Source organism: Aquila chrysaetos, chromosome 1 (genome assembly GCF_900496995.4).
Source record: "Aquila chrysaetos chrysaetos chromosome 1, bAquChr1.4, whole genome shotgun sequence".
NCBI classification, from domain to species: domain Eukaryota; kingdom Metazoa; phylum Chordata; class Aves; order Accipitriformes; family Accipitridae; genus Aquila; species Aquila chrysaetos.
In genome coordinates this window covers 2,012,070-2,038,981 of record NC_044004.1, presented here as the reverse complement: position 1 = coordinate 2,038,981, position 26,912 = coordinate 2,012,070, and the positions used below count along the sequence as shown (strand labels likewise).

The 26,912-nt window shown below is 48.4% G+C and overlaps 1 protein-coding gene across 1 annotated transcript in view; it reads right to left on the bottom strand.

Annotated features, from left to right (window-relative positions):
- Positions 1-26,698, bottom strand: part of GFRA4 (GDNF family receptor alpha 4) — a 77,102-nt gene extending 50,404 nt beyond the window's left edge. Inside the window, exon 1 of the mRNA XM_030023409.1 lies at positions 26,143-26,698. Within this exon, the coding sequence (XP_029879269.1) occupies positions 26,143-26,182 (40 nt within the window). The 5' untranslated portion in view covers positions 26,183-26,698. The remainder of the gene's footprint in view (positions 1-26,142) is intronic.
- Between the last annotated feature and the right edge of the window lie 214 nt (positions 26,699-26,912).

The following is a 26,912-nucleotide window of genomic DNA, read 5'->3' as shown; positions in this document are numbered from 1 at the left end:
GATTAAAGGAAAATTTGTTGTCAAACATAAACCATTACATTAGGCAACTTTACAACGTTGGAGTCTTATGAAGTTGCTACGATTTCCCCTGTGTCAGTCAGCAAATGAAGGTGACATTTGAGTCCTGAGAAAATCAGTTATCTGGGGGTAGGAGCTGGTGCTCTTCATCACCTGCAAGACCTAGAATCATTTTGAGCACTGTAGAAGAAACTGGGAGTAACTTGTCACGATGCACTTGCTCCCTGTTGGATTTCAAAAGCTTCAGAGATAAGTTGACAAAGCTTTTTTGGGAATGAAGTAGTAATCTTCCCCCATCTGGGACCAAAATTAAACCAGTCCACTAACAAAATAATTCTACAGGAGTTTATAAAAGCCCTTTTAAATCCACCCCAGTCTCAACCATTCAAGCACTATTGTATCCATCCCTGCACACACATGCTGGGAAAAGTCCTTCCCGGTGCTGCCATGAGTCCTGCAGCATGTCTCCACCCTGAGCATGTCCACAGAGATGGACTCCTCCACCTTTTCTCCTCCATCCTTGCATAGACCTGAGACAGCCCAGCAAGGACCAGTCCACCCACCTCAGCGGGGACTGAGCAGCGGGACTAGGGTGGGAGAGGAAGAGCATGGGGCTGGTGGATTCAGAGACGAGTCATTAGCTTTGCCCCAGAGGGATGGGTGAAAAGCTTGTCCTTAACTTTGATCAGAGCGAGTAAGAAGTATTTTCACTCCAAGCATATAAATGAGCTCTTCAGAGCCTGCCCCTCCATCCCTCCTGCCCCAAGTCACTCACTCAGGGCTCCATGCTGTGAACGCTGCCATGGACTTTAGGTAGCAGTGCTTTTTCTCCCTCCTCACTTAGAAAAGATATCACATCCCTTCTTACCCTAGGAGAGAGTTTTATATCTTCCTTCTGCCCTCGCCCGCCTGATTAGCCTCAGAAAGCACCCTGGGCATGAATAACCCCAAGGACTAATCCTGGCAAACGATGTCGTCTTCTAATATGCTGACACGCTCCCCCTTGTTTGCATTTGTCCTCTCCCTTCCTCCCCCCTCTTCTCAAAACATTTTCTCCTCCTGCTGGGTTCATCTCTCCATCTGTTGTCCGTCCGTTTTCCCTCCCTGCCGGGCTGGGAAGACGCTGCGGGGTTGCGGCACAAGGCTGGGCTTGTGCTCAAACCGAGCCTATCCTGCCAGCATCACCGAGCCCCTCTTCCCCCAGCATCTGCTCGGGGGAGCGTGGGTGCATTCGCTGCTGCTTGCAATTAATTTCTTATGAAGTCAGAGTGGTGGCCGCAGAGGAAGTATGAGTCTGGGGAGGCTGATGCTTTCCGTTCAGTGGTTTGGGGTTTGCTCTTCCAGCTCCCCTGTAACCGAATTGCAGCTTTAACTCTGTCCATCCGCGGAGCTTGGACTGGAAATGCACAGCAAGAGAGCAGCAAAGCAGGAGTCCTGGATTGAGGATGCCTGTCCAGGTGGGATGAAGCTGCAGCATCCCCTGGGGCTATTAAACAGAAGGGACTGGGTACAACCTCTGAGTTAGTTAGGAAGTTTTTAAGCTGCTGGTAATGTTAAGCTGGGAGCCCAGGGAAGGATCGTGCTGGACAGACCTTTGCTCTACAGTCCTTAAATCACACATTGACCCCACAAAGTGGCGTTTAACCTCCTCTGACCCAGATTTACATAGCAGCAGCCATTCAAAGGAGCATCTCACCCAGCAGCCTGTGTGCAGCAGTGACCAACAGAAGATGGCTGGGCAAGACTACGAAAATGGAATCAGTGCATGATACTATCCTCTGATACCCCTCCAGCCTTCAGCTATTTTCATCCTATGGACACCCTGAGCAAAAAGTGGTTTCTATGCAAGGCAGCAAATCTCAGCAGATTTCTCTTTGGGGAACCTGTCCAGTTTCCCCACAGACGCATGTAAACATCCACAATATCTTGCCATGAGCAGTTCCACAGGTTGTCTACCTGGCATCTGCACGATGCCATCTTGTACCATTCCAGAAGACCCAGCGAGCCTTGAAACATTTAGAAAGGGATCCTCAATTGAGGAACAAGGAGGATAAGCACCAATTAAAGACACAGGAGGGGGATCCCATCCCTACAACTTTACTTTTGACAGGTGTTTTCTACTGAAATTCACATCAGGGAACTTCCACCCTGGGTCCCTGGGGGCCCTGTTATTGCGGCAGGGTTTCAGCTACCATGTCCCTCCTCTGTCTGTCCTGTGCCACCCAGCACCCCAAGGGTTGGCTTACCAGCCTGCAAACCTTCTCCCTGGGCAGGGCTTAAATAAAGAGTTTTTTTCAGGCACAGGGTCAGTCTTGCAAAAGCCACGTTGCAAGAGCCTCTGCCCCTCTCTCCATGGGTATTGCAGAGGTATCTGCAATCTGAGATACCTTCTGATAGCGTGCTTCACCTCTAGCTAAAAGCAAGGTCTTCAGAAGACAATGAAGACTGTGGGACAAACGTCGCCAAACCAGGACAAATATTGTTGCATGACACGGAAAAACACAAGCATAAAGCAGGACTATGACTGGAAAACATGCTCAGCCTCATCAACACCACTGACACTTTCAAATACACAACACACTGTTCATATTAAACTCAAAATCATCTGACCCCAGGGCTGTCCCTGTTGAAAGGTTGTTCAGGAGGATAAAGGTTCCCCTGACTTTTTAAGTAATATAAATAGGATACTGATGGGCGTTTGATACAATGTGCAAAACAAATGCTGTGTAATGGAGAGTGTAAAAGCCTCCTTAAAAGATTTTAAATAAAGAAAAAAAATATGGAAAGGATGAAAAAGGAAATAATGTTTTGTGATGCCAACAGAGACTTGTCCTGTGCAAACAAGAGGAAAAGGAGGGGGGGGAAGAGTTGGATGATTTAACTACTTGGCTTTGGTTACTGGATCTTGTCTGCAAAATTTTGGAAAAAATTAACTCAGAGGGGAAAAAAGCAAGAGATATTTGGAGTGGCCATATAACAACATCCCTGGGCCACAGGAAAACTGCAACCATGAGTAAAATTTTCAGTATCACTCTCTCTGCCATAAGATCAGACCTTTGAGGGGAAAAAGAGTGAAAATGAGAGGGCACATATGAGGGAATACATTGTAAATATGTAAAACACATAATGGTTTTTCAGCTGCTTGTTTTTGGATTTGAGGAGAGGCCGGCCCAGAGCGATCTCTGCTTCCCATCGGGACGTGGAGATTTGGGGACAAACGGATGAGAAAACAACCTGGAGAGCAAGACCCCAAACTCAAAGAGCCCTGAGGAAAACTGCCAGCAGTCACATTTATACACTGGCACAAGAGACATCAGAGCCAGACCCTTAAAGGGGGAACCGTGAAAGTCCTTTGCCCATCCCACCCCCTCATCTGTGCCTTCACCGAGGTTAGAAATCCCAGTGACTGCTGACTACCACCGCCCTGGTCCCCAGTGCAGAGGGACTAGCAATATTAAAAAGGGTTTCCCTGTTGCTGGAGCATAGCAATGTTCCTTTTCCTTTCAAAAATCATTAAGTTTCTAGTCTCAGGATGGCTGAGAAAATCTGCATTAAATACACTCTGACAGGCCTCCCGGGTATAACCTTGAAAACAGTGGCTTCTCCTCAGCATTTACTTGCTATTAAAGGAGTGTGAAGAGTTCATTTTTTTTAAACCAAGGGGGTGATGCTTTCCCAAATGCTAAGAAATGGGTGGAAGATGAGGGGTCTCCGAGATGTCCCCCAAGAACCACAGGTGTTCGCACAGCCTGTGCCCATTTTTGCCCATTAACTGCTGCATACTAGCTTGACTTGGGTTTTCAGTTTAGTTTAGTTTAGTTGCTGAGCTTAAAATCCCTGCTTTCAACTCATTTGTTTGTTCCTCTGCCCAACCCAAACCTCCCAGAGTGAATAGCTGCTCCTGCTACGGTCCTGGAATAGCTATAACTGTTATTATAACTCAGTTTGCAAACACAGCACTTGGGTTTTGCACGGATTGCCTCTGCTAACCAAAGTTCCTATCTTTGCTTACAGAGCAGATAAAAACCTCCTTTAGCAGTAGCTTACAAGGAATTGTGCATGACAGCATTTCTCAAACAAAGTATTTTGGGGTCAGACGAACAATATCGCAAACTATTCCAAACCCAAAGAATAATATATTTGCACATTAAGGTCTAAATAGAAGCAAAGAAAACCCATAAAGCCAGAGGCCACCTGCCTTGGATCCTGCATTAAGAGATACAGTTCTTACAAACATGCACTGGTGTTTGTATCAGGTGAGTCAGGAGTGTGCAAGGTTTCCTCTGCTATTTGGGGCTTTGGTGGGAAGGAGCTGTGTGTTTTAAAGGAAAACTTATGACTGTCAAATCTCATGCTGATAATTTACACGGTCATTTTAATTGATTTGGAATAATTCATCTTTACTGTGATAGCGACACCAGAAGCACTTCTGAGTATTAATAAACTTAAAACGAAAATGCTTCTAAAACGAAAAATCCTTTGTTTTCTTTCAGATTGATGAAGAAGAGGGATCTTATACAGACTGTGTGAGCACTGATGTTCCAAAGCAGGTTTTGTGGGTTCTCTCCAAGCAACACATGGGTTTAGTAGCAAGCGGGCCGGGGAAAGTTAAAGGCTTTCTGTAACACCCCTGATTTGTGCCAAGTCATGTTCGTCCTCTCCTCCCACCTTGGTATCACCTTTGCTGAATGCTTCTGCAAACTCTGTGGCTGAGCTCTTACCTCCATGTGAGGGATGTGATGTTTTGGGGTGGTTCGAGAGGGACCTGCCTGTTTGGGTGGGTATGGGGAGGTGCAGGTGCCGGTGGTCCAGGGTGGGAGTTGTGCTGGTAGTGGGGAGCAGAGTGGGACAGGATGGGGGGGCAAGAAGCAGATCAGCTGGGGGGTGATGAGAGGCATACATCTGGCTACTTCTGGAAATCAGACAAATTGCTTGTTGAGAAAAACCGAAGACAGTGACTAAAGAGCTTAGGCTGTGGTGAGGGTCTGAAAAATTGCCAGCCAAACCACAGTCGCACTGGAGAGGAGCGGTAAAGCCCTCCTCCGCTTCTCCCCACAGCACTGTCAACATCTCCGCACCCAGGCACATCAACAACAGTTTGGCCAAGCCCTTCCAATGCCCATTTCCCCTCCAGTTCAAATCCAAAAGTAGGGCTTGAGACACAAGCAAACATCATCAATCCCTGGGTAAACTCCTGGTGATTAGCGAGCAGAGCCTGCGCTTTGCTGTCTTCATCCATCGTAAGCCTTGTGGCAGCCGCCAGGATCTGGCCGCAGGTCCCCTCTCTCCAAGCCTGGCTGCGGGGGCTTGGCAGGGGGTTGCTTTCCCCAGAGCCCAGTGCAACCAAATGGTTGTTACAGAATCACAGAACAGTTTGGGTTGGAGGGGATCTTTAAAGGTCACCTAGTCCAAGCCCCCTGCAATGAGCAGGGACATCTTCAACTCGATCAGGTTGCTCAGAGCCCCGTCCAGCCTGACCTGGAATGTTTCCAGGGATGGGGCATCGACCACCTCTCTGGGCAACCTGTGCCAGTGCCTCACCACCCTCATCATAAACCATTTCTCCCTTATATCTAGTCCAAATCTACCCTGGTTTAGTTTAAAAACATTATCCCTTGTCCTATCGCTACAGGCCCTACTAAAAAGTCTGTCCCCATCTTTCTTATAAGCCCCTTTTAAGTATTGAAAGTTGTAGGTATTGAATGTTGCAGTGGTTCAAGTTGAAAGAGTTTAACCTCAGGAGACTGCTCTTTCTTCCTCTGTGACTTCTGCTTGCTTTTTCATATACAGCCGGTTTTACAGCTCCCAGCCTTGCTTTTAAAAGGCTGGCAATCTGTCATCCCATTCACATTTCCCCACTCCCAACCGGTGTACTAAGAAAATTTCATCTGTAAACATGTGCTCTGAACCTCTCCAAAGATGCCTTTGCTTTCCGACACCCTAAAACCTCCTCTGTGCAACAACATCTTTGATTTGAAAGGGGTCACCAGAAATGGCCCTCTGTCCCTCCAGGGACCAGGAGGGTTCACAGCCTCCAGGAGGCAGGTATGGTTCTGCAAAGGCTGATAATAAGCCAGTGCAGCCAAAGTTACTTCAGCTATAAAATATCACTGCATCATCAAATGTAAAGCTTGGTTTGAGCTTTCTACAGCTTTCATGGCTGTATGAGTAACAAAACGGCGACTGTGGTGTTTTAATTAGCGCCTCAGACTTCCTTCATTTCTTTTGCCAGTTCAGTCTGTAATTTTTGGAGCACTTATCCTTCATTAAAATAAAAAGTCTCAAAGACTTGGGAGCCTGCAACTCCTCTTTTATATACCTGAAGATCAAGGCTCAGGCATTTTAGACATACTGCTGCTAAAATATACTTAAAACTGCCTCTCCCTGCACATCAGCCAGCACAGTCTTCTCCATCCACATCTGAAGCAATAGTTTTGATCCTCTCTCAACACCTTTGAGCCAGTTCGTGTGCTGTGTCTTCTGCTCAAATCCTTAACACGTTTTTTTTGCCTGGTCTTGAAATGCAGCAAGGCCAGGGGTGGCTGGTCACGACTTGCCCTTCCTCAAAATTGCCTCTTCAACTCCATTTTCTTACAATATATTGAAAAATCTCTCAGCTGAGCTCCCCAGCCTCAAAGGACATGTAGAAACCACCTCTCCGTGCTTCACTTATTTAGGAAATATATTGAGTTGTCCCACATTTTAAGGGTTTTGAGGGAGGTCTTCCCAATGGTATGCGGCTGAGAGGAGAAGGATCTTCTTATAGGACAGCGGAGATGCAGTGGGAGAAGCAAACCCAGCCTGGACATACCTTGAAAGGGATCAGCACCAGGGAAGGACTGTTTGCATCCCAAAAGGAATGGGAGGGCACAATCTTCTACATTTTTGCTTTCTAGCATCTCTCCCTGTGCATCACAGATGGCTGCTCAGGGAAAAGAAATTAAATTCTCCTATAAGCACCTGATTCTAGGAGCTGAGGCTTTCAAGGAGAACTGCTGAGTCTCAAGGCCAGGTTCGAGAAGGCAGGACACATTGAGACACTGGGACAGCCCAAGAAATGGTACAGTGGGCACAGGTGAGGCTTGCAGTGGTCTCTGACCATGAGGTACATGGCAGAGTGATGCACATCCCTTATTTGATAATATTTTGAAGGAAAAGGTGCGTAAAATTCCTGGGAAATGGAATGGCATATACCAAGGCTCAAAGAAACAGCCTGATGCATTTATGAAAATAAACAGACAAATCAAGACCTTTAAGTAATAAAAGAATTTTTCTGTTGTTAGTCAATTTATTTTGTTTTAAGTTTGATCAGCTTTAATAATGACCCTGCAGCACTTTTCTTGTTTCCCTCCTGTTCAATCAAGAAGCAGCAAAATGGGGAAGATAGGAATTTCTTCTTCCCACACACAGAGAGGAGGCGGCGTTGCCCCACTTCTCTTTTCAACTCAAACCCACTAAAACCCAGGACGGGACTCAGTTTTTGCCTGTATCGCCATGATATAGCACTGACTTACTCTGGGTGTAAGTGGCACTGACTCTGGCAGGTATCCGCCCTGTTATTTAGTGACTGCAAGGAAGAAGAACAATTGCTATTATCTTTTGGATATTTTTTTAATCCTACCCTGAACCTGTTTTTCCATCATGAGATGGAGTTAGAGGAATTCAGACTCTGCAATGAACACGGACAAGGATGTCGGTACTTAACAAGAATTGTGAGGCTCTGAGTGATGCTCTGGGTCGTTAATGAAGCCACCTAGAAAGGCTGACATATTTGTATTCACGTTAAAAGAAAATAATAATAATAATTTGAGGCTGTTGAAAAGTGCTGCTCTGACAGCCCTGGAGAATGGCTCTCATTTACCCACAGACACAAAACAGCTTCTGCTCCTGCTGTGCCACCACTGTTTTGAGAGGGATCAGCCTGGTTGTGGACACGGTTGTTCCCTGCTGAGGATGAACCCCAGACCACCCTCCAGCCCACGTCTCTGCCTCCTGCAGCCTCATTTCCCAGGCTCAGGGACAGCCGGGGTCTCTTGCAAGCTGTGTGCCCAGACATCGCTACACCACCAGCTCATGGCCATGGCCCGTGCATGGGGCAGCTGGAGGGTGGGACCTGAGGCAAGGGGACCTTCCTGGTCTTGGGGTATCCCAGGCCATTCCTCTTAAGCCAGGGATCAAACCCCAGCCCCAGCACGTGCTTTCAATTAAGCAGCATCTCTCGACAGGCAGAGCGAGCAGGGGATCTTGCTGCCTCCATCTTCACAGCATTGCTCCAGCCCTTCCTCCCTCAGCATCACGTACTGCCTCTAAGGTCTATACCCTGTCCTGCCTGCACTTTAGTATTTTCCAAAGTCTCAAAAAAATCAGGTGAGGAATTCTGCAGCAGCTGTGGTTGGTGATTGAGACAAAACCAAACACCGTTTCTATTCGCTGATGTGTGCTTTGGTCTTGAGTGTGCTGGGTTTGGGGTTCGCCCTTCTTTCCTTCCTTCCTTCCTCCCTCTTTCCTTCCTTCCTTCCTCCCTCTTTCCTTCCTTCCTCCTTTCTTTCCTTCTTTCCTTCCTTTCTTCCTTCCTTCCTTCTTTCCTTCCTCCCTTGTCTAGGAGCCTCAGAGGCTCCCAGGTCAAACCTCAATCTGCCTGGAGGGCTTTCGGCACTTCCAGGATTCAGTGGCCCCCCAACACGGAGGCTTTCTGGGTCACTTTCTCACTTGTCTCACAGAAATAGCTCACTGCTGTTCCACCAACATCAAGTTTGAGGTGACAGAAGAGCCCCTGGGACCCCGACTGCTGCAACCTGCTGCTGCCCAGCCTCGGCTGACTGCACGGTTTCTGGCCAGGCTGTGCTCGGATCTGCTCAGGATCCTCGACTGAAGCAGGGCTTTGGGCTAGGAGGAGGGTTGAACTTCCACCGCACACTAAAGAAGCTCCCAGTCTACATCAGACTTTGCCAGGACATGCTTCGCTGGAGAGAAAGGCAGCGGGGAGGAAAGCAACAGTGAGGAACAACAAGGAGAAAAGCAAAGAGAACTCAGGACTGGGTAATTTCTGGCCAACGATTGTCTCTAATAAGGTTTGACTGTATTAATTAATTGAGATGTGCCTTGGAGAGCTGGAGCTGCTGCTGCTGGAAGTCAGCCAGGAAGAAAAAAAATCTCATTTTCTCTGCAAACCTGCTGATTAGACCAGATCTCTGAGGTTCACTGTAGCAGGCTTTGGGGAGACGGGCAGCGTTTCAGGGCCTGTGACACAGCCATAGGTAGAAATTAGTTGTCATGAACTGCCAAGGGAGGTGGCCAGGGTTGGAAGAGGACAAAGCTTTGCAGTGGGACCGAGTTGGGTTGTTCCTTTGCATAAGCTTTTGATTAACTTCCTACATGAAGCCAAAATGCATGCATTTTCCCTGTCTGTGTAGGAAGAAAAACATAAATAAAGATATGTGTCATTCAACAGAGGTTCAGGTCATTGGTAGGACTAAGACTACTCTTGAGTCCTTACACACCCATCGTCCGTGCTCTCAGTCCCAGTAACAACTCCCACATGGACCTCTCTGGGAGGCAGAGACATCGGTGGACCGGATGGACCAGGATCACAAAAGGTAACCTCCCGGTCCCAAATAAGCAATTCCAAAACACTGCGTAGATATTGTGGACCTGTGCTCCCGCTGGGTGCCAGGCACCACCGTGGACAACGTGGGTGCAAGGTCCCCAGGGAAGAAAATGCTTCAGTCTATTCTTCTGTGGCTGTGTCCTTGAAGGACACAGAGCATTGGTGCGCATCGTTGGGTGTGTGTGGCCGAGCTCATATCCCAGGGGACACGCGGGGTGCGCAGGAATAGTCACCATGTATCGGGGGGTGCAGGGAGCATGTGTTTATAGTTTGCACTACGGAGTTTTCCTAGGTCTTGGGAAATGTCCTGGAAAAGATGGTCTGTGCATCTTTCCAATATAAATGCAACTTACGAACTGACAGGGAGAGGACAGAACAGTCCTTTCCAACTTTGCTTTTCTGCAATGCAGAGAAACTTTGCTCCTTGCTTTGAACACCGTGTGGAGGAATCAGCAGGTAGTCTTTGTGCCCTTGGTCCCTCCGTGAATCTGGACTCCTGTACGTCTCCAAGAACAACCCTCCCACTGCTGCTACGAGAAGTGATGGAGGTCGAGGAACATCCTGCAGCCCTGTTGACCTGAAAGCAGTAGCATGATCTGAGGTTTAAACACAGTAATATTGACCCAAATGAAAAAAAATTACTAGAATAAAGACATGTCTCTGTTAGGCTCAGTGACTCCCGGTTGCTTTTTCATGTAATTTTTTCTCTCAGGAGTTTTTACACGGAAGCAGGAGGAATCCCTTATATAGCTGTTCACTTTTCCTCTTTTTTTCTAAAAAATATAATTCCTATGGCTCAGATATTAGGGGGCTGGGTTTAGACCAGATAGAGTAAAAATGCTGCTAACAACTCTTGTAACTCTTCCTGTAGTTTCTATAGCCAGGACTTGAGAAGATGCTGGATAGAAGTGGGTACTGGATGGCATGGGGTTCAGACGTTCAGGAGTAAGGAGATGTTGGGCCAGTGCTGGGATTCCCTCAGTTTCCCTTTGCCTTTTGGATATGATTTCAACACACTTGGAAAGAAACTGTCCCAGTTTTCCACAGATTCTTTTTCTGCCATAAGAGGGAAATAATCGAGACTGAAACTACTTCCACTAATTGTCTCATTATTTTAAATCTGAAATGTTGCCAAGTTGCTGCTTGGGAATTGTTCAAACAGCTTTAGTTACCCTTCTCTCCTGAAGGCCAGGCTCCCCAGTAGGAATTCTGCACACCAGGTGGTCATCGCACACCTCAGGAGATATAGTCTGGTCACACAGCCCAGGCCAGCTACAGCCTCAAGTCATCAAACTGATGTTCCCAAGTGCTGCTGTGCTAATCTCCTCATTGAAAATTTTGAGGTCAGTAAGGGCTATTACATTGTTTTAAACCTCAAAATGAAAACAAAGCAGAAGGCAGATACTTTCCCCCAAAAGACAAATTATTCTAAGAGATTGGAAGACATATCTTTCCAGAGGAAGAAGTGAAATGAAATGTTTTCAAGGACCTTTGTTAAACTCGAGAGAAAGACAGCTCACAAGCCCTTTGCTTGCTTCAGCCATAGGTGGTTCCTACATTGTTGTCTGGAGCCATTTGCCTTCTGTCTACACTGATGTCTCAAACAGGTAAGGTCACAAACCTTAGAGGGACCAAGCTGCAGAGAAATCATGGTTATGGGCTCAACTCAAGCAAACTCACCCAAGATCTAGAAGTATACTAGACAGCTAGCTCCAGACCCATAGGCTTTCATGACCTACCTCCCTCTAAGGTACCTAACTCCCCCAGAAACCTATGGGAAGCTCAATGTCCTAATATGATGAAGGCATCTCAATATTTTGGAAGATATTGCCAAAATATTTTGGAAGATATTGTCCAAGCCCTGATGGGTAAGTCAACCCCAGCATCTGACAATAGTCTCATGTAACATCAAAGTGATTGGTTTACCTCTGAATGCTTTGCGATTAGAAATGGAGCACTTTCAGTTAGTCACCCAGAATGACATCTCCATTGTCCCTCCTGGCCCCCGCATATCAGTCTTGGTCATCAGTGCTCTCCCTATCCTTCCATATGGCAATCACTTGCTTTTCCAGCAATCCCTTTCACAAGCATTGGGCTTATTGGATAGTTGGGTTAATGGGGGTATGTATGGGTAAAAACTATAGAAGTTCATCCAGAAGAAAGGAAGAGAAAGTCCCTGTCCTTGTCAATGCTTGTGAAGAAGCAGGAGGTCAAACATGGACTTACCCAAGCAAAGCTCTGTGCCCTGTATATTTCCTATTCACATTTTTTGACTGCTGACCCAGTTGTAACTTGGCCTCAGAGTGTCCACATTGCACTCAGGAATAGCTGAGAAATGGCTAACTCCTGGTGGGAAGTGTTTTGTGGGAAACCGAGGCCAGACCCTTGCTTCTGACGCCATCTTGGGTTTTATCTGTACTACTGTATAAAACAAGCCTGGACAAAATCTTTGACCCTGGGGTCAAAAGGTACATTCTGGCTTGCCTGTGCCCACATGCTTAAATCTTCCCCCACCAGCACAGACACCTTTGCCCATGTGTCCTGGGTCTACGACACCTCCTAAGTATGCCAAGGCACTGTTTGGTCAGGAGGAGCCAAAACCATGCCAGTGAGCTGATAGATAACCAGATTGGACAACAGTAGGACAGGGCTTAAGGATGCTTAGAATCACAGAATGGTTTGGGTTGGAAGGGACCTTCAAAGATCATCTAGTCCACCCCCCCTGCAATGAGCAAGGACATCTTCAACTCGATCAGGTTGCTCAGAGCCCCGTCCAGCCTGACCTTGGATGTTTCCAGGGATGGGGCATCGACCACCTCTCTGGGCAACCTGTTCCAACCTGTTCCTGGCTCTGTTGACTATTTCACATCGACAGATGTGGCTCTTGCCTCATTTCGTGTGTACATGTGCTTGTGGGAGTGGTGTGGGAACATGTTTGAATGTAACTATGGCCATGCATTCATGCGTATGTGCTCACTGCGATCTGCCGTCCCCACAGGGAACCTGTTTTATACTAAAAATGTTTTTGCACTAATGCGTAAATTAAGTATGACTGCAAAAATAGTCAAAAGGGAGCCCAAAAGAGAACAGAGAAGATTGATTATGTGCATATTTTAAGTGCTTTATGTCTGTGAATGTTTATTTGAAAAATAAGAGTGAAAGAGAAGCACTGACACTACAAATAAAAATAATATAGGGAAATACATCTCTTTTATTATTAAATTATAGATTAAAATACGAAACTTAGGGGAATATAGAAACATATATCTCTTTGTGGAGGCTTTCTATAACAATCAGCATAAAATAACGTAGCAGTACCTGACAGCTTAAATAAAGATAGGAGCCTCAGCTCCTATCTACGCATTTATCTCCTCTGATCCAGACAGGGTAAAGAGGCATAAAAGGCTCAGATAATAGCATCTTTTCTGCACACCAGATCCCAAACGATAGGCAGATTTTATACTTGGTTACTCCGCATAATGTCAACATTGTTAGAAAACAAAAGCACCATGAAGGAACATTTTCCCCCCCCTCCCTCTATTTCACCGTATTTTCCTTCTGATCTTTTACTTTGTGATTTCTGTATAAAATACTATGGGGCAGATATGAAACTCTGCGCCTCTGGACCAGCCCCTGAATTTGTGGGGCAGCAGGACATGGGACGACGGGAACAAGCAGCGAGGTTCAGATGGGTACACACAAATCATACGCACAGAAGCGGAGAAAGCACCAGCCAATTCACTTAAACCCCATCCTTTCCTTCCTGCAAGCTGTCACAACATCTATTGTAGTCGACAGCTATCGACCATTGCATGCCATGCCATTAGCCTTTGCCACCCAACACGTCGGATGATGGAGATCGAGGAAGCTGTCTGTCACATCGGAGCCGAGCAGCACATGGGAGGTGGGAGCAGAGGCGCAGCACACGCTGAACCGGGCGGTGAAGCTGATGGAAAAGTCTTACTACAACCAGGTGTTCCCTGTTGTCCGTGCTTTGTCCAACGAGGTGGACTTCATCTTGGGAGGCTCTACCCTTGCACCATGGACCCTCTGAAGACCAGCCTATGCGTTCCCCAATTCCCTTTATCACCAACAGTTACCTGTTGCCCCCTGAGCAATTCTCCCATGTCCTTGGCATGGTCAAGGTGACACCACAGCAAGCCATCCCAACCTGGGGGAGTTCCTGCAAATTTCCATGCTAATATCCATCCCTCTGGAAAATGTAGCCCTCCTTGGAAGGTGCAGCTGGCACAGGACCAAGGTCCTGGGCATCGCCTGGGAGATGGCACGTCGCCTTAGCATCCACAGCTATGCTGCTTTGCGATGGTTAACATCCACAGGACCATACTTCCCCTTTGACATTGCTCAGCTGCTTTTACCTCCAAGGAGCAGTCCTGAACCTGCATAAAGTTCTCACTTCGCCTTTTCTCCCTGGACTTCCAGGGTGTACGGACTGCCTTTGTGGTCCCAGGAAGCCGTTTCTTTGGCTCTAGGCAGATTTACATCAGGCACTTTACTGCTTAGCTCAGAAAAAAATAAGTAGCACTATGAAACGAGCCTGCATTTCCACATGTCCTTTCACATGCACCTTTTCTGCTATGGACTTCACTAACTTTTCCCCCAGTGGGCAACACTAGGAGCTCATTCCCTTTCCCACAGCCATTTTCACATCAACCTGTGGGATCTGAACATCTGAGACTTCCATCAAACTGATCTAACCTGGTCAAGGGGCTCAAAAATTATTTAGGGTGGACAGACTGACACACATACACAAGATTCGTTTTCTCAAGAAACCACAGGCTGAACAGAATAATTAGCTTGTTTACCTTTAGTTGAATCAACTTGTTAATTCTTACTAGCCTGAAGGGTTTTCTCCAGGGACACCTATATTTGGCTAGTTGATTTGTTATGAGAAGAAAGAGTTCTTGGCACTTGCTTGAGGAGACAGGGAAAAATATTGGCAGCAGCTACCCACATTTTTTGGAAAACATTTACTTTTGAGTCCCAGCGTAATGGATGGTGACAATAAGAATGATTGTCCAAGCCTGACTTGGAGCCAGTCCCTCAGGGAGGTTGTATCAAAGACCCTGCCTTCCTCACCTCCATTTCCAGGGAGGATGGGGCCAGGTCTGAGGGCAGGAGGCCTCGTGTCCTGAGAGAAGGGAGGGTCTGGGAGGTAGAGAGGTTGAGCCCAGGTCTAAGGCACCAAGAGCAAGGCTGTTTTACTGGAGAGGAGAAGGAGCCGCCTCGTCACCTATTAACAACAGGCAGGGCCCAGGGCTAGCCAAGCCTCTTGGCTGACCCAGACTCATCATCCATCACTAAGCCACCTCCTGGCTCTACCATCAAATGACCATTAAGACCCTTAGTTGAGCGGCACCATCTTTCCATGGTACCTTCAACAACCTTGTAGTGATAGTTGTCCTATCACTACAAGGGCATGTAGTGATAGGACAAGGGGTAACAGCTTTAAACTGCAAGAGGGTAGATTTACATTAGATGTAAGGAAGAAGTTCTTCACTCTGAGGGTGGTGAGGCACTGGACCAGGTTGCCCAGAGAGGTTGTGGCTGCCCCATCCCTGGAAGTGCTCAAGGCCAGGTTGGATGGGGCTCTGAGCAACCTGATGGAGTTGAAAATGTCCCTGCCCATGGCAGGGGGGTTGGACTAGATGATCTTTAAGGTCCCTTCCAACCTAAACCATTCTGTGATTCTATGATTCTATGAGTGTGGGATATATGGGGTGCAGGGAAAAGGGGAGGTGAAAGAACTTTGGCCAACCCTCAATTCCAAGTGTAGCAGGCAGCAGGGTGACCCTCTGCCTGGTGACACTGTTGGTGTCTTGGAGGCTACACAAGCCCCTTGTTTAGCTCATGGATGCACCTAGGACCTGCAGAACCTACACATCGATGCACCATTTAATCCTCATGCCCATGACCCACAACTCTCCTGAAAAAACTCATCAAGCCTCAAGCCTAGCCCAAACTGAGGCCCTGCAATTTCTTTTTCCAGTAAAAATGAGAAAGAAAAATAGCCTAAACATTTTGCTCCTAATATTCAAATTAAAACTTTTTCGTTCTCCGCTTCATGCTGTTGCTCTCTCTCCTCCCCTCTCTGTCTTACAGAAGTGTGACTAATCCTCTTCCTTCCCTTGCACTGTTACCTTGAAGGTATTTATAGAGTGTGATCATGTTCTCTCCTGTGTCTTTCTTCCCTTTTCAACTCTGGATAAATCAAGCTTCCTCAGACTTCTCTCAGTGTCTTATCTTTCACGAGGTCATGCTAACTGCAATGGCAAGCCAAGAAAGGTTTTGCCTGTTGGAGGGGACACTTCAGAGCTGATACAGCCGCTGCACAGGCTCTGCAAGAAACTTCTGATGGACTCGCTCTGCATATGCACATCCCCAGGCTCTTGCCAGGCCTGCGTGCATGTGGGTTTGCACGCACCTGCGTGCATTAGAAACAGGAGGATTTATCTGTTCCCAAACAAATTAGCCAGCGCTACCATATATTTTATATTATCTCATGTCATTGTTAGTGTTCTGCCTTCTGAGCTGGAAGCAGCAGAAAGGAAGATGAATGTAGGGGGTTGAAAGAGATTAAGCTGAAAGGTTTGTCCAACAACATCTGCAGGCTGTCTGAGAAATGGACGGTGTCTGGGAGGGAAAGGCTGGTCTCATGCTGTGCCTAGGTTAGTTAATCAAGGAGACTCAAGGTGCTGGTCCAAATGACCCAGAACTGCCTCATTCATACTATTAAACTCTCTCCCCCTTCAAAACAGAGCAATCGCTTGCAGACTGACTGGGAATGGTCCTTGGCTTGTGCTAGCTCCTGACCAATGCCCAGGAGATGGCTAGCTGGCCATGGCCAAAAGCACTTCAGGGATTTTACTAGGTGTGACAATAAATTCCCATGGCTCCAAAGGCTCCTGGGCACTGTGTGATTTATGAGTGGCCTCCGTGACCCCCAGGAGAGTCACCAACTGCAGGTACTTCCAATCATCACCGTGACCGGAGCCGTCAGGTCTGTGAAACAGTTGGAAATTTCTGACTGGATTTCTTTCTTTCTCTTTTCTCATGGGAAAGTGCGTTACCTGGGAAAATTTGGGGTTTGCAAGTAGAAAAACAAAGTGCTAGATAATATTTTAATATTACTTTCTTCATCTTTCTTTTTTTTTTCAGTTGAGTACATTGAAACCATGGCCTCTTGACTGCTCCCTCCATCACCACCTCTTGGAGGACAAGAAAACTTGGTGGCTTCGGTGGGGTTCATCTCATTGAACTTAAAGCAAAATCAAGGAAAGGTCTAAAATTGTCACCTTAATTTGCTTCATAGTCCCTGGAGATAACACTGCTCTGTAGAGAGGGTAAATGTCCCTCTGGACCTGTCAACCTCTCTGCTGATTTAAAGGAAAAGTTCAGAAGATCAGGTGAAAACCAGGTGGGGTGGAACACGTCTCCTGCAGCCTGCTGGGACCATCCCTGTCTGGTGGGCAGGCAGGGGACAAGTGAGAAACAGGGTCCATTTCTCTTCCTGTCCAGGGTCCCTCTGGGAAGACCATTTTCTGTTTTCTTAATAAAAGCAGGTAAAACAGAACAGAAACATCTGGGGCTTTATTTTAGTCCTCATTTTTCTTCCCCTGGAATTATCCTCAATAAGCATTTTATTTTCCACTCGCTATCTTTTATTGCAATTTTTACTATTCCTGATTTGTCACTGTTGTTCAGAAGCCAAATTGTACCAAAAGCCCAGTATTTTTCTGGGGGAATGACTTTCTGTTTTCCAGCCTGCTCTTCCATCGGAGGCTTTTATTTTTTGCAACTCACGGCTGCTCCCATCTCAGTGGCACATCACTGAATTCAGCCCCTTCTCTTTAGCAGTGCACATCTCTAATCCCAGTGCAAAGCAGGATCACCGATCCCTGTGTAGGGGATATGGGAAGATTTTCAGAGCAGATTAGCCAGCTACTGCACTTGGAATTCAGTTCCTGCCTGAGCACCAAAATAAGAGCTCGGTAGATTGTGCGCACAGCAGGTGCTGCTAAAAGTCACATTGTTCCTGATACGCTGATGAGAAATTTTGATCCCAGCTTGTAGTTAGCTGCTTCACACAAGCACAAATATCCCAGGTCAAACGCACTGTCACCTGGTTCTGCCTCACAATAATTTCCCTACCTTAAAAACATCCTTATTTCATACTGTGATGCAGTGAGTTTGCATCGTTTTCCAAAACCTGAGAGACACCCAGAAACAGAGGCCGTAATTCCTCATCCCATGGGACAACGTTCAAACTGCAGCTTAGGCATTTTGGGGGAGTTCACTGGATTTCTGTTTGTTATTTGGTTTCGGGTTTTTTTCATTTGTTTGTTTGTTTGTTTTTTGCTCTAGCCATTCCAATTATAATTAAAACTTATTGGTAATGTGATAGCATATAATGAACTCAACTAGAGATCTGGACCCCCTCGAGTCAGGTACTTAATTACTAACAGGCTTTCCAGCACACATTAAGGATTGGCCTGGCTGGGTCTGTAGGGAGGAAGAATGAAGCAATATCAGGAGAGGGAGATAAATTTCCTTGCATTAGTCCCAGGAGGGTGGTAACTCTGAAGCTGCTTTACCCAGTGTGTACGCTTCCACACTCCGCGCTGACGGATGGGTCCCTGAGCTGTCACTTCACATGCACTTCTCCTGCGGAGACTCACATTACCTTTTGCAGACAGGGGAATCCAACCCTTAGGGCTTCCCCAGCTCCAGAATGGCTCTCAGACTGTTATGGTCCTACACTTTCCTCCTCCCAGCTCCTGGATTCCCTATTAAGCTTCATCTGCATCTTCTGTCCAACCTCTCGGGAGCCCTTTCTCCTCTGCTTCCCACCTCCAGACCAGAATCAGCTCAGGACCTTGTCTGCTCTTCCCCTCCCACACCTTCTGGCCCTGATGGAGAAGTCTCGCTTTGCAAGTTTAACGCAGTTCCTCATCTTTTTACCAAAACATCAGGAGAACCCCTAAGGCTGGATCCTAGGGGAGGTTCCTCATCCAGGTCTCAGGACATTTCCTGTAGTTTTTCCCTCCAGTTAACATCCTAAATCATCACAAAAAGGAGATGAGCTTTCCAATGGAATAGGGAAACCCAGAAAATTCTTTGGGAATGGAGCACCCGACCACATTTCAGGAGTTCCTTGGGCCAGCACAGCTTATGGCGTTAAGGTTTGCTAAAGCCTGCAAAGCCTGACAAGCCCCCAAGTGATCCCATCATCTTCCCAAAGGGAAACCTGCTCTTCTCCCTTCCTTTAAGTAATCAGATGTTGTCCTGGTTGAAAGCAAAGCTTTTATTCCTGACGCACAGCTTGAGTTCCTCCTCATTCCAGCTCTTTGCGAGGCAGAGAACAACTCCTTCACGTTACCTTGGAGGTATTTATAGGCTGTGAGCATCATGACCCCCTGAGCACTTTTCCCCACACTGGAAGGAAGACTCAGCCGAGATGACTCTGCCCGTGCCCTCTCTCTGAAAGATGACGTGGCTGTGACAGGCAGACCAAGATGTGCAGTTTGTTTCTCAAGCAGCCTGGCTGGGTTACGTTCTCTTACCAAGAGGAAGAAACAAAACGAATGGATTGGAAGGGGGAAAGAAAAAAAAAAAGACCTACCATGAAATTGCTATAACTCATGTGTCAAATCAACTAACCCTTGCAAGGAGGAGTGTAATTCCTCACCGTGCAGAGGAAACACTTAGGCAAACTCAGCCTTGTCTGGGGCTTTACACAAACAGGTCAAATGGCTTTGATTCATTCCAAGCCCTGTCTAATAATTCAGCATGCTGGTTTGCTCTCCTCTCCATTAGTAGATGGCAAACACATCGTCATAACCTGCAGCCTTTATTACAGAAGATTCAGTGTGCATGGATTTATGTCGCCTCATGCCTTGTGACATCTTTTTAAGGTGCCTTCTGCTGTGCATACCGAACATCAAAGGAAAACACAGGCAGCAACAAAGGAAAAAATGCACGGTGCTACAGGAGACATCTGCTACCTATTTCCAGATTGCAGGTAACCGAGTCAGCTGTATAATATCTGAGAGATATTGCCATGAAGGCTGTCATGGAGAGATGCATTTTTCTTCACATGCATGGAAGTTCAAATCTCGGAAGAAATAGCTAGCCTGTCATTAAGACTTGTTTATCCAAAGTCACCGAGACAGGTAGTTCTGAGAAGCTATGACTTTCCTTCTGGCTTTCCTCTCTAGGGCAAGTCTGAAGAAGGGGCCAGGCTGGTTGCAAGCCAAATCATTGCACCTACAGCCAACTCTTTGGGAGCCAGTCTCCAGGTCCTGGACACCAGTTATGGGTGATGCAGATGAGCAATGGACAGAAAGAAATTCAAGTTATAATCATGGTGGAGCTGATACTTATGGAGGGTCCAGTATGGGCAGCAGGAGGAAAAAAACAATAAAGCAAAGCATTCAATAAAGGCTGCCACAGTAGAAGAAGATGAATTGAGAAATTCAAAACACTTTACGATTGATTTGACTGTTTATGTAAAATTCTCACGGACAGGACCACATGAACTCTGTACGAGTGGTGGCCCAGACATCGGGTTTGCTCAACAAAATTCACAGCCATCATCCAAGTGAAGGCTCCCTTCCCATGAGGCTGTAGCTGCCCTGTGTTTCCTTTGCTCTGATTAATCAAGGATGATGGGATTTCCCAGGTGGCTGCTGCAGAGGCATCAGCCGGCGTCACTTGATGCAAAGCTTGAAGCAAAGCTTGATTATTTTGCAGAGATTGTGTTCAATTCGCCATCTCTGAAGGCACCCCAGAGCTCTCCCAAGACCGGTCCTGAGCATTTGCTGGGCCCAGTTCAGCTCTGAGCCTCCAGAGACCTCAAATCATGCAGACAGGGACTCCCGAAGACAATCCCATTGCTGCCTGTCTGAAGAGCCGAGCACTTCCCACAGGCACCTCCACTCCTCGTGGGTTTTTGCAGCCGTTAGCGGCTAAAATCCCGCGAGGCAGAAAAGATCTGCAAGACGTGTGTGCAATGCCTCCTGCGAGGCAGCCTGCAGCACGGACCACTGACAGTTAGAGACCTGCGGCTCGGACAGAGACACTGAAGTTGAGTCTTGACTTGAATTATGTGCTTGGCCTTTTTCTTCAGTGTACAAGTAACAGGAAGAGAGGAGGAAAGCAAAACCCACCAGTTTCTCAGCTCTTAACTCGCAGCCCTTTAGCATCTGGGCCTGTTTAAAATCCCATCCCAAAGTGGACTGCCATCCCCTTGGGGGCAAAGAATAGATGGCTGAGCCTGGCTGTGTATGAAAGATGAGCAATTTGATCCTGCTTTTGGAAGAAACACCAGAAAACCTGCCCCATTCCTTTCTCCTCAATAAACTGGACCCATGAACCTGAAACCAGCTGCCTGCACTTGTGTATCAAAACACCCCCCAACCCATATGTCAGCAGTAGCATGGGGAGGGCTGCCTAATAACTCTGTCAAAGCACTCAGTGAGGACAGGTATTGCAGACAGGATTTTCCAGTTGGATTCAATAAATCAAAACCACAGCACAACTATTTTTAATGCATCTTTCATGCAAACTGCTTTCCAGATGGCTTTGGACAGAAAGAGGAACGTGTGTGCTCAGGAGCTACCTGTGGAGGAAGAAGAGGGATTCGCTCGAAGGGAGGTGAAAAGAGATGAGACTCAAAAGTGACGGGATATGGCCAAGGCAGTTTTGAGCTGGAGAATACATATCTAATCCAATGGGATACCGGGAAACACTTTTGTCCCTGTGAGACGGTCAAGCAGTGGAGCAGGGGCCCAGAAAGGTTTATTCAGTCTCCGTCTCTGGGGGTCATGCATTCCTTCAAGCCACCCCGTGCAGGCAGCTAAATCCCAGTCCCCCCAACAGCTCCAGACAGGTGGACCAGAGACTGCAGGAGATGACCAGGCTCTGAGGACACACCAGAGGTCTGGCCATGCCCCGCACCTTGCATGGATGCCATTCCCAGCGGCAGGGAATGATGGGTCACTGCTGAGTGACTGAAGGACCTCCAAGGCAGAGCTGCAATTGGCGTAGGACTTCTTACCAGCTCAGCTCCAGTAAGAAGCAGGGAGATGCCTGGAAATATTAATGAAGATGACAACCTTTCTTAACACCTATCAAGCTCACTGCAGCTCAACGACAGCCAGCTGTTGCATCGCTTGTTATTAGACCCAAATCCTGGAGGAGTCATGTGTGATTTAAATATGTCGTGACCTTAGAAGATACCGATCCTTCCTGCAAACTCATTTTTCTTCCCTGTGGCAGTCCTAGGTTCTCCTTATTCAGGACAAAGAGTGGCTTCACCTTCTGGAAACCCTTCCTGCTCTCCATAAAAGAGTCCTGGGTCCTTGTCCTCCACCACCTTGACCACCACAACCCCCTCCTGGACACACTCCCCTGCCCAGTCACACCAAACTTGCTTCTCCTCTTCTTCCATCTCCAGGACCTAATGCCCATCCATGGCTCCACGTCCCATCCACCTCCTCAAACTCATCCTCTCAACCACGATTTTTGCACTCTGTTTTCACTAGGTGTCCAGACCCAACATGCCCGTATTTGAACCTTTAAAGATGTGATAGCCAAAAGAGATGAAGGCAGTTCACATAAGGTGGTGGAAATGTCTTCCCAGCCCTACTCCCCCCCCCACTATCACACAGCTCCCACCATCAGTCCATCCAGGCTTGAAGTTCACTGCCAGAAGGTGTTACCAGAGGGGATTTTGACAGATGCATTTGAAACAAGGGAGCTGTACCGAACTGAAGATTGACAGGAACAAGGTTTTTCACTGCTCTGTTCTTTTTTATTTTTTCAGTGAAATGTGCCCTTCTAAAAAAAAATTGTTGTAGCAGGAGAACTACCTTTGCATTTGTCCTCTTCCACTTTGGGGTTGAGAAGAAACAGGTCTTTTTTTTTTTTTTTTTTAAGGAAGCAGAAGGAATATAAAGTCCACTGGAGGGCAAAAGAAATCATGGATATCTTGGTAGCAGAGTATTTTTGTCAAAAGGTGGCAAACTTCAGCGACATTAAGAGTCATGTTTAAAAATGACCAAGTGGAAAGTTATAAAAATGAACAAGTCTTGTGTGAAAATGATGAAGGGAATTTCAGGCACAATAGAAGTCATCTGTGAAAATTGCCAGGAGAGCAGAGAAGACATTTCAGACTCCGAATGCAAAATAAAACAGTATTCACAGTAATTCATACTAATTTTTAGACTTAACTAGCACTAATTTTTACCCAGCAGTAATTACTATTTAAGGCTCCAGAGCTCTGGAAAAAATACTTTCTGGGTGTGGCGAGATCCTTGCAGAGGAATTTGCAGAGTGTTTGAGGACAGCCTGTTGAGGGAGAAGTTTTATTTCTCCGCCACACCAATATGGAGAGACATAAATATCACATTCTTATTGATGCAAATAACGGATTGCTCCTGTCAGAACTGACAAAGGCACTAATTTAAGAAGCGTTTCCCGCTCTCATACACACAGACGCATTTTTCAAGAGATTTTTGCTCTCCCCTGGGACCCGAGTTCCCAAACCAGGTGAAAATCTGCCAGACGATCTCTTGTGTTTGATTGCATCTGTGAAGAGCCTGTGGGAAACATATGCCAGAAATTATGCTAACGACCAAGCGCAGTAAAACTTGCCAGGTAAACGCAGTGGTTGTCAGCAGAAGACAGCCCAGATGCCATTTTGGGATCCTGCCCTCCATCGCAATGGTCCAGAAATGACTCTTGGTCCCATGGGGACTTCGCAGCAAACTGCCTTCAACTCTAGCCCAGATTTTCCTTCTCATCCTTTAATTATTATTTTGTTAGTGCAGGGACCGATGTGTCCTCTGAAACCTGCACAAGGGATGGGCAATGCTTTAGGGGCTGCTTACAGGTGTAACCCAGTGTCCTTGTAAAATTAATTATATTTGTTATATTTAATTATATCAGTGCTTTCTAGAGCATTGATTTTCCATAAAGTCTTCCTGCATGCCTCCCTGCTGTCCTGAGGGTGGGATTTCTAGCCAATACCACACATGCAAGCAAATATCAGGGGACACTAAGGCAGCAACAGACTTCCCCAAAGCCACGTCCCTGTCCCCAGCTGTGTGCTCCTGTTCTGTCCTTGCTGCTGGCACTGGCATTCATGTGGTTGCTGGTGAGACAGGCCGGGGAGGTGATCTGGCTCAAAAGCAGTTGAGGCAAATAAAAAATACGTTCAACTATATAAGTTGCCTGGTCTGGGTCACTCTGCGTGCCTGTGCCACCAGCGAGCTGGGGATGAAGTGGCTGCAGGAGCTCTCCATCCAGGCTGGATGACGCTGATGCTGCCTAGTCCCACCCCAGAGAGCCCTGATTTCTCCAAGCCCTGACTCCTCCACCTGGGATCATCCCAAAAATGGCAGAGGGGGCACACACATACAAAAAAAACCAAGGCTCTCACGCTGCAGCCCACATGGTATGCAGCCAGCGTGGATGAAGCTGGGAATTACCACGTTTGCAGTTGCAGAAACTGCCGTCTCCAGCCCAGCACCCCAGATCTCTGCAGGGGCTCTGGCAGGCACATCTGAATGTGCCTGAAGCTCTCGTCCACCCGTAACACAAACAGCTAGAAAATATCTAAAGAGCAGGCTGAGGGCATTGAATGGCATCTGCTGGGATGGTGCTGAGCCTGCAGGGGTGAAATGCCAGTTCAGAGATGAAAAGGTCCTTCTGGAGACCCCAAGATCAGAAGGCCAAAAGGTGAATACTGGCTGATGGCTTTGCTCAGGACCGGAGATGATGAGTGTATCCTTAACACCTGCCCACTATTCCCAATTGCATTGCTGACAATGGAGAGCTGGCCATTTGCTCTTTTCTTTAAGTCCACTTTCTCTAGAGAAAATCAATCAGTCCACCAGTCAGTCAATCAGGCAGTCAATCAGTGAGTCAGTCAATCTGAACCACTTGGAAAATGGATCCTGCAGAGGCCTGGACTCCCACCCAGAGGCCCTGTGAGCCTTGTAGGAAAAAAAAAAAAAACAGCTCTGAGGGAGGCTGAGACCTTCCCCAGCCCAAGGCGCAGCTCCAGCCCTTGCGAGGCAGCAGCCGTCCCAACCTGGGCCACGTCCAGGTCATGGTGCTCTTCTAAACCCCTGGAGCAAAGCACTCCCTGGCTGGAGATGGCCCCTCTTAGGGGGTCGAATTATTCCCCCCCTTCTCCGCCTCCGCCTTTGGGACTTGCAAGAGTTGCTGCTGCTGACATCTAGTGACAGGGAGAGCCGGCAAGAGGAGTTACCTGAAGCTCTGACAAAACCTTCCCCACCGAGAGAAAAACCTACTCGGGGTCTTCCCCAGGAGGTGGGCTCACAGCAGGGATGCTCGGGGTGCGGAGGAGGCAATCCCGAGCCATGCTCGGGATGTCCCAGCCACTTCGCTACATCCCAAAACCTTTTCCTTTCCCCAGCGACCACCCGAAAAAGACCGCCCCCCCCCCCCCCCCCCCCCCCAGCCTTTCCCGGTCTATGTAAGCACAGACTCATTCTCGGGTTTGCTATCTCAAAGAAACACAGGGAGGGGGGGGAAAAAATACCCTAAGGGGAGCTGGAGGGGTTGCAGCCAAGCAAAGGCAGGCAGCGAGGTGGCTTCCAGCCGTGGGGGGACGTGGGGGGGCCCGGGCATTGCATGCAGAAGAACCCCCCCCCCCTGCTCCGAGCTGGGGAGGAGCGGGATGCGAAGGGGATGCTCAAAGCACGGGTGCTGCAGACCACATCCCCGCGGATACGGCGGCATCCCACGGGGGACGACATCTCCCAGCCACGACACTGGACGGGGGGGGGGGGGCCGCCTTTAGAGCTCACGGAGGGGATGGGGGAGACACCCGGGGTTCTCAGCCCCCCGCTCCTAGTGCAAAAAAAAAAAAAAAAAAAAAAAAAAAAAGCCTTGAGGACAGCCCAGGGGTTTTGAGGATGGGTTGGTTTTTGGTTTTTTTTTGGGGGGGGGGAGGAGAAGAAATCTCAGCGGGAGCCCCTGAACACACACACACACACACACACACTCGCTGGGGTCAGGACACGGTGCACGGCGCTGCACAGCAGAGCGGCGGAGCCGGGGCTGCCAGCCCACTCCCACCGGCCCCGTAACCCCGACATTTTTCCAGCTTCACCATCACCGTGGGGTTTGCCGGCGCCGTGTAAAATCAGGCTCCCCCCAACACATCCCTCCAAGCTCCTCTTCCCCAGCAAGAAGTGCCTTAATTCCGGGGGTCAACTGAGCCAATTTCCACGGCAAACAGGACTATCCGGAGCGACGGGAGGAAAGAGCCCAGCGCTTGGGTCCAGAGCAAACGAGACAACAGAAAGCCGGGGTGCTGCTACCCCAGGGCTTGCTTCTGCGGGTGCTGGGGAGGGGAAACCCGAAAAGCCCCCGCAAGCGAACCCCAGCAGAAAGTTGTCGTGTGTGTGTGTGTGTGTGTGTGTCCCCCAAACCCCCTCCCCGGTGCCTCCCCGCTTACTCACCGAGGAGGATCAGCGTGCAGAAGTAGAGGATGCCCCTCATCCTACCGCTCGGCACGGCTCGGATCACACCGACTCGGCTCGGTACGGCTCGGTACGGTTCGGTACGGCTCTCCGTAGGGCCCGGGCAGGCGGTGCCGGAGGATGCGCGGAGGTTTGGGCAGGGCGGGAGGCGTCCCCGCCGCCCCGGTCCGACCCTCCCGGGGCGAAGGGCTCACACCGCTGCCGGCTCAGCCCCGCTCCGGTCCCGGGTCCCGGGTCATGCCCGCAACCGGGCCGGGCAGCGCGGGCTCCCGCCGGCCGTTCTTCGCCGCATCCCTCCGGGGCAGCTGCGGAGAGGGCGCTTCCTTGCCTTTTTTTTTTTTTTTTTTTTAATATTTTATTCTTATTAATTTTTTTTAATTATTATTATTTTTTTTCCCCTCTTCCTCCTCTTTCAGCAGCAAACTTCTGTCCGCGGGGCGGAGGCTCCGCCGTGCCCGAGCGGCGGGGCAGCCCTCGGCCGCCTTCCCCGGGCTGCCTCCGCCGTCTCCCCCCGCCTCTCCGCGGCCGCGGCCCCGCGGGGAGGGGCTTGGCGGTCCGGCCCCGCTCCTCCCCGCCTCCCCGGCCCCGCATCCCTGTCCCCGAGTAGGGGGGGGGGCACACACACACATCCCCCCCTCTCCCCCAACCCGGAGCAGCTTGTGGATCTGTGTCTTGGGTGAGTCCCAAGAGCCCCGGGCCATGGCCCCTCTCACCCCTTTCAGCCCCAGGATGTCTTCTTTCTCCCCTGC